The sequence below is a fragment of the Schistocerca piceifrons genome, chromosome 2, assembly GCF_021461385.2.
Source record: "Schistocerca piceifrons isolate TAMUIC-IGC-003096 chromosome 2, iqSchPice1.1, whole genome shotgun sequence".
NCBI classification, from domain to species: domain Eukaryota; kingdom Metazoa; phylum Arthropoda; class Insecta; order Orthoptera; family Acrididae; genus Schistocerca; species Schistocerca piceifrons.
The window spans coordinates 758,094,530-758,107,180 of NC_060139.1; the positions used below are offsets into that span (position 1 = coordinate 758,094,530).

General features: G+C 39.5%; 1 protein-coding gene across 4 annotated transcripts in view; it reads right to left on the bottom strand.

The window, feature by feature from the left end:
• Positions 1-12,651, bottom strand: part of LOC124776303 (endonuclease/exonuclease/phosphatase family domain-containing protein 1-like) — a 142,077-nt gene that overhangs the window by 19,574 nt on the left and 109,852 nt on the right. For all 4 annotated transcript variants that reach the window (XM_047251229.1, XM_047251230.1, XM_047251231.1 and 1 more), the window contains one exon: positions 4,221-4,352. In XM_047251229.1, coding sequence (XP_047107185.1) covers positions 4,221-4,352 — 132 coding nt within the window. The remainder of the gene's footprint in view (positions 1-4,220; positions 4,353-12,651) is intronic.

Sequence of the window (12,651 nt, forward strand, 5' to 3'; positions counted from 1 at the left end):
TCTAATTTCTATCTCTTTGGCTAACTGGAGGGGACACACTGCAGAAAGCAATACATAGATGATGATGAAGTTACTGATCCAGTAAGACGATAGTTCAGACGTTGACCAGTAGTGGCACCATGCACGCATACAGGCCATCACACTGAGTAGACATTACATTGAAAAATAGGGTTTAGTTGCCAAAAGAGTGGGGAATAATATGGTGTACAGAGGGATAGGGAAATGCAAAAGTTCAGTATGAACATATTGTAGACCTTGAAGTGAAATGGAAAGAAGATAAGAATTTCTAGTCAGATCAGTATATGGCCATGTCAACAGCAGCAGAAAATGGTTTAACGAGAGTAGGAAGCATCATGAATAGAATGATGTGGCAGACAGAAAATTATTGTGAATAGTTCAGTAATATGATTATTCTGATCAGAATCAAAAGCAAATCTATGTCAACAACATATGTTCAGATATACATAATTATGTCACAAGCACAAAAGGAAGAGACAGAAAGTATGTGGACACTGGAAGGAAGATGATACTCTAAAAATAATGGGGTATTGGAATGATGTAATAGGGAAAGAAATAGAAGACAGAGTTACAGCAGAATATGGGTTTGGTAGTAGGAATGAAAGGGTAGGTAACATAATACAGTTCTGCAGTAAACATTAGCTGGTAATAGCAAAAACACTGCCCAAAACTCATGGCCTAAGGACATGGGAAGAATCCACATGGATTATATCACGGTGACACAAAGATTCTGAAATCAAATTTTGAATTGTTATGAGTATCTAGTACACAATTTAGTAATGTTGAAGAGTAGACTGAAGTTTACAAGAATCATCTGGAAAGATCAGTGTGGAAAGAAGTGGGATACTGAAATACTGAGAAACAGTGATGTGTGTTTTATGAGGTGCTTTCAATAAGTAATACAACACTTATTTTGTTGGCCAATTTCAGTTGAAAAAAAATGCAGTATTTTCTTTGGGAGATGTTGGAGTATTCCCACTTCAGCACCTATAGTTTCATGAAGTTCCGATATGTGGTGGCACTATACATAGTCTTCAAAATGGTGTCTGTAACGGGGGTGTGTTCGAAGCAGACTTGTCTGCGTTTCTTTTAGTGGAAAACCAGAGCATCACAGATATGCACTTGCAGAATGTATACGGAGACTTGGAAGTGAAAAACAGCACAATGAGTCACTGTGTGAGGCATCTGTCATCATCACAACAATGCTGCACAAACCCATCCAATCTCCAATGTGCCAGCTGGACACACACAGTTGTGACTCTTGTGATGCTGGAATGTGTGGACACCTCATTTGATGTGATTAACAGATCACGATCAAACATCTCGCTCCACAACTGTATGTCTCTGTTAGTAGTGCTGATACACTCATCCAAAATTTGCGGCACTTAAAGGTGTGTGCCCCCTGGGTTCCTTGCTGCCTAACAGAAGACTACAAAGAACAATCAAGGACCATCTGTGCAGAATTTCTTGCGTGTTGTGAGGCTGATCTTGCCAATTTTTTGTAGTACATCGTCACAGGTGATGAAACTTGAGTTTATCATTTTGAACCAGAATGGAAACAGCAATCTATGGTGTGTGGCACCAAACTGCCTCTCCTCCAAAGAAAAAGTTCAAAGTTGCACCCTAAGCCAGTAATGCACTCAGAAGGGGTTATTCTGTTTGATGTCCTCCCTCATGGTGCAACAATCAACCCTGAAATTTAGTCTTCTACCGTCAGGAACCCCCCATGAACCATGGACCTTGGCGTTGGTGGGGAGGCTTGCGTGCCTCAGCGATACAGATAGCCGTACCGTAGGTGTAACCACAACGGAGGGGTATACGTTGAGAGGCCAGACAAACGTGTGGTTCCTGAAGAGGGGCAGCAGCCTTTTCAGTAGTTGCAAGGGCAACAGTCTGGATGATTGACTGATCTGGCCTTGTAACAATAACCAAAACGGCCTTGCTGTGCTGGAACTGCGAACGGCTGAAAGCAAGGGGAAACTACAGCCGTAATTTTTCCCGAGGGCATGCAGCTTTACTGTATGCATGGAGAGCTGCATCAAACCAGTCTCAGGACTGAAGACCACAACAACAACAACCATCAGGAAATTGAAGGAATGATCTTAGCATGTTGTTGCCACAAAAATGCAAATGAACTACTACTTTGCCATGAGAATGCAATGCCTCACACAAGTTTGTGCACCTGAGAGGACCTCATAAAACTTCATTGAACTGTTCTTCCTCATCCACTCTACAGCTCTGATCTTGTAACTTCTAATTTCTAACTGTTCGGCTCACTGAAGGACACACTCTGCAGAAAGCAATACACAGATGATGAGAAGTCACTGATGTTGCAAGACAATAGTTCTGACGTTGACCAGTACTGGTACCATGCATGCATACAGGCCCTCCCAATAAGGTGGCATACGGCCATCACACTGAATAGACATTACATTAAAAATAGGTTTTAGTTGCCAAAAGAGTGGGGAACAATATGGTGTATAGTAATCCTGAATAAAACCAACCTGCTTTCAGAAAAAAGTGTTGCATTACCTACTGAACGCCCCAACGCCCCAACTCTACGACTGTACATATGACAATGATGAACACCGCAGTAGATGGTTCAGATAAAGAGGAAAGGACATCTCTAACAAAAAGGGCAATCATAGAAGATGAACAGACAAATATATGTACAAGGAAGGTAACTGAAAAGAGGCCTTGAGAACAGAATGAATATGTCAGTTGACAGACAAAAGAAGAAAGCATAAAACCACTCAGGAGAAAAGTCACTTAGGAATGAAATAAATATGAAGTGTAGGGAAGCTAAAGCAAAATGGTACAGGAAAAAGTGAAGAAATTAAAAAAGGAATTGTCATTGGAAGGATAGATCCTGCATTTAGAAAAGTAATAACACCTTTAGTGAAATTAAAAGCAAAGGTGTCAACATTATGAATGAAAGAGCAACTTCACTGTTAAAAACAGAGGAAAGAGCAGATAAGTGGAAAGAGTACACTGAAGGCCCCTACAGGGGTGAAGAATTGCTTTTGGTATTTCTAAAATCATTGAGTCACATGGAAACAAACTGACTATTCAAGTTTGTAGAATCTGCGGGATTAAAGATATACCATCAGACTTTTGGAAAAATATCATCCACAAAATTCTTAAGACAGCAAGGGCATGTAAGTGTGTGAATCAACTCATGAATCCAAGTTGCTGACAAGAACAGTATACAGAAAATGTAAAATGAAAATTGAGGATCTGTCAGATGACAGTTAGTTTGGCTTTAGGAAAGAGAAAGCCACCAGAGGGGTAGTCCTAACAAAGTGCTTGATAGTGGCAGCATAGGCTTTGTCAACCTACAGAAAGGGCTCAGCGACATAAAAAGGTGCAAAATGTTCGAAATTCTCAGAAGAACAGCTGTAAGCTATAGGAAATGATGGTAATATACAATGTGTACAAAAACCCAGAGGGGAAAAATAAATATGAAAGCTCAAGAATGAGGTGCTCAGAGTAAAATGGGTGTAAGACATATGGAGAACACTGACAAGGAGGAAGAGAGGATGACAGGACATGTGTTAAAACATCTCAGAATACCTTCCGTGATACTAGAGAGAGTTGCAAAGGGTAAAATTTCAAGGGGAAGACGATTGGAATATACTCAAAAAATAACTTACAGGTTGCATGCAAATGCTACCCTGAGATGAAGAGGTTGGTAACGGAGAGTAAGTTCTGGTGGGCTGCATCAAACCAGTCTCAGAAAACTGCTGATGAAAAAGAAAGTATAACTGCAACAGATATCCCTTTCACCTTGAGTGAAACAAGAGGAAATATTACAGTTCATTACTTTGGCTACATACATTTGTCTACCCATTGATAAAAAATTTGAAAAATGCTTTGTACTATCTCATAAGAATTGTGGAGAAAATCAAAAATTTTTGTAGGTTTCAACAGGTCACGATCAATTACTCAATCTGTGCATTTCACCACCATCATGTACAAATTGTTTCCTTCATATGCCACAATACCCATAAATTTATACGCTGTACGACCAAATACACTTGGTCATATCCGCTCTTCCACTTTCAAAAGGAATCATTAACTCATATGCAGTTATCAATAACAGGTATCAAAGTTAACAAACTAATAACTATATTGAAATTGTAATCTATTTACAAATTTAAACATTTCTGAAAATAAAAATGAAAATTTTATTTCATAACAACCTTGAATTTCATTAGCAGGACTCCAATACTGCGTGCCAACTTAGGGCAGGCTTCACTTAGTTCAACTTCCTTTACTTGCAGAATCTGCAGGTCATTCCTGCAGTCATAAATAAATCCAAGGCCAGCTGAACCCTGGAAGACAATGCAAATGATATTAAAATCACATCAAAAATATCTAAGGAATTCAGTACAAAGCAAATACGTAAAGAAGCTATACCACACCTGGAAAATGATTTAGATAAGAAATGTATTAATAGGTAATATACAGTTGGAAGCATTACTAATGTGAGATAAAATTCATTTGTTAATGCCATAGTTCATTGATGGAAGCACGAAATTTAAAAAAATGAGTGTGGAATATATAGTTGTTATATATAGTTGTTATATATATATAGTTATATATAGTTGTTATAGTTATATATAATTATATAGTTATATATATAATGGAAGGAAACATTCCACGTGGGAAAAATTATTCTACGTGGGAAAAATTATGTTTGAATTTTGTGTGTATGTTTGTGTTTGTTTGTGTGTCTATCGACCTGCCAGCGCGTTTATATAGTTATATAGTTATATATAGTTGTTATATATAGTTGTTATTTTCAAATCTAGAAAACTGCACAGAAATGTTATCACAAGATAAAAGTTCAGCATTCAGAATACAATTGCAAACATTTTCCCATCAATGAATCACCAACAAAGTATGACATTCCTCTGGGCTTGATCCTATCCCTGTAAATGTTTCTGATTTAATTGGATAGGTGGGTCTCCAAAAATTTGTGCCATTTGCTGATGACACTCATGCATAACTGACTGGATGTAGAATATAAAGCGTGCAGTCAACAGCAGAAAATTTGATGTTAACACAAACAAACTAATGTTACTGAAATATAATAATGAAAACAATCACTTTTTGACAATAATGTTACTGAAAATGTTAAAGAAAGAACAAAAAGCAGTATGTGTGAACTGTGAGATTTCCTCCACTCACCCAAAAATCTGTCCTAGTACAATTGAAAGGCAAAATAAGAATATGTAGGTGTCACAAAACTTTTGGGCTATGGGTTCAACATGGGCTGAAAAGGGTTATACTGATAACCAACTTGTCAAAAACACTCAAGAGTGTGCTACAATTTTAGAGTATTAAAATTTACAAGTACACAAAGAATGAGGAAGGCAAACCATGCTTAGTTCCATTCATTACTCTGCTATGGAATCAGTTTCTCGGAAAAAGCCAGTCACAGCATGAATGCATTTATAACACCAAAATAAAGAAAAGAAATCACACTGAGAATAATTAATGCCTTCAAAAAATTGTGTCTTGTAAATTTTACTGTACTGGACTATACTTTACATGTTAGTTTATCCACAAAATCAACTTTTTCCCTAGGGACTACTTATGGAAAAATGTCATCTTAAGACATAACTAAGATGAGAGAAAAATTCAAAGAAACTATTTCCAGATCACCATAATACCACAAAAGTGTATCACTATACGACAACAGACTAGAATAAATAAAAATTGCTCCAGAACCAGCACTTGAGAAAAAATATAGGAAGCATTTCTAATGAAGCTCTCTCTTATAGATATACAAAAACAGTAACTGTTATTTAAGCTGATTAACTGAACTTGTTTGGAGCACAGTAAATCATTAACAGCAGCAACAACAGCAGCAGCAGCATCCACTGGTGGATACATGCCTGCTCTTGACTTTTCTTTTTTCAAGTTGGTCAGCAGCACCCGTCCAGGCAGCAGTCTTTGGAACACAGAGTTCCGTTTGTGAGTAGTAACAAGCTTTTAACAACAATAAGCGAATTATTTACTTTGTGCATTTCAGTTTGAAATCTTAAATTTCTTGCGTATTTGTATTTCCGGTAGCCACAGTTTGGCATCTTTAACTACTGTGTACCATACATTTCTCCCATTTGTTTTGCATTAGGCATTTATTTTTATGTAAATGACACTTACAACTGCAGAACTTGTTAGTTGGTCAACAACTCCCATCTAGCAGCATTTCAGAGCACAGCATTTTGTTTGCAAGTCTACGTTTTAATCACAGTTTATTCTACAGTTCCTCTGACTTTAGGATGGATAGATACTGTGATTGCTAGGTTCATATCTGAACTAAGCTGGTGATCCTCCACTTGCAGCTCCAAGCAGTGCTGGCTTTGGTTACACAACTGGAGGCTTTCGCCAAAGGGCATCACTGTTGGAGGCTGGATGTAGGGATGCAAGGCATGTCCAGTTTGTCCCTCATGTCCTCCGATTGATCCACTACTGTGACTGTCCTGGGTACTGCACACATTGAGAACAACCCCTCAGTTGTGGTCTAGAGGAAAGTTGTTTCTCAAGTGTGGGAAGCAGTGAAAGACTTTCTGAGGGGTTGATCAAAGGGCATGCCTAGTTTGTCTGATGAACAGGTTTTGGGTCTGTATGTGGCTGACAAAGGCACTGAGCCAGATGCAGTTGCTGGCCCTGTTTCAGAGGAAGCCTCTTGGTTTGACAAGATCTGGCCATTCAAATGGCATGACTTTACTAGTAGTTGGGAGCTTCAATGTTTGGCACATAAGGGGCCCCTTAGGGATGTGGGGAAGAAATCCAGTGTGCACTCTGTGTGCGTACCAGGATGTGAGATTCCATATGAGGAACAAGTACTTCTGGATGCCATAAAGAGCACAGGGTGTAGCCAACTGCAGGTGTTGGCTCATGTCAGCACAAACAATGTGTGTCACTTTGGATCAGAAGAGATTCTCTCTGGTTTTAGGTGGTAGCTGAATTGGTAGTTTGCCAGTCTTGCTTGTGAGATGAAGACAAAGCTCACCATCTGTAGCGCCACTGACAGGACTGACTGTGCACCTTTGGTACAGAGCCACGTGGAGAGAGTGAACCAGAGACTCAGATGGTTCTGCGACCATGTAGATTGTAGAATTTTTGACTTGCACCATAGGATGATGAGGTTTTGGGTTCTGCAAAATAGGTCAGGTGTCCATTACACACAGGAGATGACTACAAGGGTAGTAGGAGATGTGAGGAATGGAATGAGCAGTTTTTTAGGTTAGAGGGTCTCAGGAAAGTGCAGAAAGGGCTTCAGGTTCAAAGGGTGTAGAACAAACACGGGAAGAGGGTAGGCACAGAAACAATTGAGAAAGAACCATGGCTGCAACCACTAATCGTTACAGGTACCAAAAGCTAGTTGAAGCCATAAATAAGTTCAGCCAAAATTTTTACAAAGGTCCTAACAATCTCAAAAAGGATAGATTACAAACAGTTGGTGGTGGAGTCTTTGTTGCTATTATAAGTAATTTAACTTGTAGAATATTGAAATAGATATTTCCTGTGATAGTATGAGTAGAAGTTATACTTGACAACCGGAATAAATTAATAACTGATTCCTTTTACTGATCCCCCAAATCAAATTATACAGCTGATGAACAGTTCAAAGAACTCGTACAATTATAGTAGGTGGTGACTTCAATCTACCCTCAATTTGTTAGTGAAAATACATATTCAAAGCTGGTGTTAGGTAGAAATTGTCCTAAATGTTTTCTGTGAAAATTATTTTGAGTAATTAGTTCAGGTGCCTACTCAAAGTGTAAATGGTTGTGAAAACATACTTGATCTCTTAGCAACAAATTATGCTGAGCAAGTAGGGGGCATCAACATGGATGTAGAGATTAGCAAGGGCAAGATATTGTAGTGAGGCTAACCATCTCAACATCCTAATTCAGCAAAATTAAACACAAAATATATCTATTTAAAAATGCAAATAAAATTTTGCTCCACACCTTCCTACGTAACAGCTGCCACTCCTTCCCAAATAACTATGTAAGTGTAGATGAGATAAGGCTTAAATTCAAAGAAATAGTATCTGAGGCAATTGAGAGATTTATACCAATAAAATTAATAAAAGATGGTGCTGATTCCCCATGGTACACAAAATCTCCAAGACTGGCTAAATTTTACTGAAGCTTGAAACTCAGCCCGCACTTCAATGTGGGATGTTTTTAACAGCTTTCACAATGAAGAAACTCAGCACAGATTTCAATGTGGGATGTTTTTAATGGATTCCAAAATGAAACTGTATCTCTAAATCTGACAGAAAATCCAGAGAGATTCTGGTCTTAGGTAATGTACATCAGCGGAAAGACACAATCAATACTCTCACAGCACAATACCAATTGCAAAATTACCAATGGCAGTTCCACTAGAGAAGAGTTACTGAATTCAATTTTCAGAAATTTCTTCACCAAAGAAGATGAAGTAAATATTCCAGAATTCAAATCAAGAACAACTGCCAAGGTGTTTAATTTAGAAGTAGGCACCCTCGGTGTAGTGAAGCAGCTTAAATCACTCAATGAAGACCTGTCTTCTGGTCCATACAGCATACTAGTAAGCTTCCTTTCAAAGTATTCTCATGCAATAGTCCCATACATATACATATACATCCGCTCACTTGGTGAGAGATCCATACCAAAAGACTGTAAAGTTGCACAGGTCACACCAAAACTCAAGAAAGGAGTAATCCACTGAATTACAGACCCATATCACTAAAGTCAATTTTCAGTAGGATTCTGGAACATATATTATGTTTGAACACTATGAATTACCTCAAAGTTAAAAGAGTATTGACTCAGTCAGTACAGAATCAGAAAATATCATTCTTGAGAAACACAAGTAGCTCTTCATTTACATGAAGTAATGAGTGCTGTTGATAGGGGGATGTCAAATTGATTGCATACTTTTAGATTTCCTCATAAGAGTTATCTAATCAAATTGCATGGCTATGGTATGTATCATTTCAGTTGTGCGACCAGATCTGTGATTTCCTCTCAGAAAGGTTACAGTACATAATAATAAACAGAAAATCATAAGGTAAAATGGAAGTGATGTCCCGTGTTCCCCAAGGAAGTGTTATAGGCCCTCTGATGTTTCAAATCTACATAAACAATTTAAGAGAGAATTGAGTGCCCTATTAGACTGTTTGCACATGGTGTAGTCATTTACTGTCTAGTAAAGCAATCAAAAGATCAAAACCAATTGCAATATTACTTAGACACAATACCTGTATCATGCAAAAAGTGCCAATTGTCTCTCAATAATGAAAAGCCTAATATCATCCACATGAGAGAGAGAAAAAAAACTACAGGCTGTAAATTTGACTAAAATACCTATGAATTGCAATTAGGAACAACTTACGCTGGAACGATCACATAGACAAAGTTACGGGGAAGGCAAACCAAAGACTACTTTTTATTGGCAGAACACTTAGAATGTAAAAGGTCTACTAAAAAGACAGCCTACACTACACTTGTTCACTCTCTGCTAGAGTATTGCTGTGCTACATGGGATCATTACCAGATAGGACTGACAAGACATCAGAAAAGTACAAAGAAGACTGGGTTGATTTGGGGGAAAAGACCAAACAGCGGATTAGGGAAGTCGGCTGTGCCCTGTCAAAGGAACCATCCCGGCATTTGCCAGAAGCGATTTAGGGAAATCACGGAAAAACTAAATCAGGATGGCTGATTGCGAGATTGAACTGTTGCCCTCCCGAATGCAAGTCCAGTTTGCTAACCACTGTGTCACCTCGCTCGGCTACAACGAAGGGCAACTCATTTTGCATTATTGGTGAAACTGGGGAGAGAGTGTCACAGATACGATAAGCAATTTGGGATGGCAATCAATAAAACAAAGGCATTTTTCATTGTGTTGAGATCTTTTCATGAAATTTCTATCACCAATGAGAAAATATTTTACAGGGTTGATTTGGGGAAGAGAACAAACTGCGAGGTCATCGGTCTCATCAGATTAGGGAAGGATGGGGAAGGAAGTCAGCCGTGCCCTTTCGAAGGGACTATCCCAGCATTTGCCTGAAGCGATTTAGGGAAATCACAGAAAAACTAAATCAGGATGGCAGGATGCGAGAGAAATGATTGTCATAATAAAATAAGAGAAACCAGAGCTTTACAGATAGAGTTAAGTGTTGATTTTTCTCATGCGCTAGTAGAGAGTGGAACAGTAGATAAATAGTCTGAAGATAGTTCAAAGAACCCTTGCCAGGAACATAAGTGCGAACTGCGAAGTAGTCACACAGATGTGAATCTATGTATGGTCTTCGAAGATAAGCACCCATGCTGCTCTGCAGGTTTTGTAATGTCTTTCACCCACCTTCCATTATGGCGTCATCTCTGTCTTTCCTTGTCTCTTGGAACCCAGCATAGGAGTATAGGGGGAGGGGGGGGGGGATGTGCAGTGCTTGCTGGCTGGCTGGCTGGCTGGCTGTGCATGTGCAGGTCAACCATCACCTGTTCTGTTTGACGTACCTATTCTAGTGCATGTCTGTTTAATGATATAAGTGTATCAAGTGTCAATTTAATCATCCAGTATATTCCTAATTGACCCAGCATCAAACCAGTTTCATTATGACTGGTTTCATATTCGGTGAAAGTAGAATGTGCATATTTAGTTCCAAACATCACAATTTATGATAATGATTATAACTGCTTTCATCATCACAGAACCAGGACATGTGGATAATGTATAGATGCTCTTGCTCAGGAAAATGTGTCCACTGTCACTGTCACTGTGTACCAGCCACCATCATAGGTTGAGGCAAAGTCTTTCTTACATTTACGTGGGTCCAAACATTCAAATGGTTGTAAAACTCTGTCTTGGCAATTTACTGACAAACAGTTCCTTTAATACACACACATTCCAACTAACTGAATGTCAGTGTAACATTGTCACCATCATCACGGATTTCACATATCAACTAATACTAAATTTTCAGATTCAGTTATTATGAAAGTGAGAACAACAGGCAGCAAAACATTTTCCTTGAATTTACAACTGTCATACATCCAAACTGTAAACGGCTACATACGATTTCTTATTTGTGCACTTTAGGTTGTTTTGTTTTGGTACACAAAAGCAACTAGGGTCATATGCTCCCCTTGGTGAGAGGGCCGAGAAGAGGTCATCAAAGTCGCTGGGAGAGGATTAATTCCCCAGAGACTGTTCCCATGAAGGGTGGACCAATGGTGACGCTGAAGTGACACAACCTGCTGACAGACGGCAACACAGAGATTATCGGAAGGAATGGAAGAACTAGTGGGCCAAGGTACGAGGGCTGCAACCTTGGCTGAAGTGTCAACGGGCTCGTTCCCGGTCAGATCGACATAACCAGGAACCCACAAAAACATCACAGTGGCTCCATCAAAAGTGAGCCAGTGACAGCTTTCCTGGACCCATTTCACTAAGAGATGGACGGTGTACAGCACACATAGGCTCTGAAAAGCACTAAGAGAGTCTGAGCAGATGACGCAATTGAAAATCCTTTGTCACCGTGTGTACTGAGTGGCCTGATACAGGGCGAGGAGCTCTGCTGTAAATAATTAGCAGTGTTCTAGAAGCCGATACTGAAAATTGTCGGCACCAATGACGAAAGCACACCTGACACCATGGTCCATCTGAGAGCCATCAGTGTACATAAAGGTACTATCATGAAGGTCCGTATGAAGGCTGTGAAACTTACAGCAATAGAACAAGGCTGGAGTAGTGATCTAACAAAGAAAATGAAGGCCAAGGTGAACAAAGACTGCCACACAAAGACAAGGTGGTGAAAGGTTCACACCCATTTGGAAATTGGCAGGTAACGTGAAGTTAAAGCTGTGGGAGCAAGAGCCAAAAGCTAACTCCAGGAGGTAACAGAGATGAGGGACGCACCCTATACTGGCGATCACAAGAATCATTGTAGGAGATGGCATAGCATGGGTGGCCAGGCATGGCAGAAAATTGGCATGCGTATCTGCTGAGGAGAAAGGCGGTAAGACAGCAGTAGTTTGGTAGATTCTGCATACAGACTCTCAACCAGGCTAGTGTAAAAGGCACCAGTGGCCAAATGGATGCCATGATAATGGATAGTACTGAGACATTGTAAGAGAGACAGATGTGCAGATGAATAAACAAAACACACACAGTGTAGTTATGAAAGTGCTGCTGAGGACATGGACATTGAGGGACCGTGTATAGTGGGCAGCCATGTAAGAGTAAGGACAGTGGAAGAGACTAATTGCACCTCCAGAAATTCATACAATCAGTTTTGTCAATGGAAAAGCAAAAGCCATTGTTGATGCTCCATGAGTAATGCCGATCGAGACATCGCTGATGACCCCAACAAGAAGACAAGTCCATGGAGAACTGCAATAAATGACAAAATAGTCAATGAAAAGGGAGCCGGAGATGCCAGATGGGAGACAGGCTATAACACAGTTAACAGCGATAACAAAGAGGACGACACTCAGGTTGGAACCCCTGAGGCACACTGTTTTACTGGATAAAGGTGTCCAATAAGGCAGAACCTATAAGTTCCTTACAAACTTGGTCTCTTAAAAATTCCTGAAGGAAATGAAGCATGGGGCCATGAAAGCC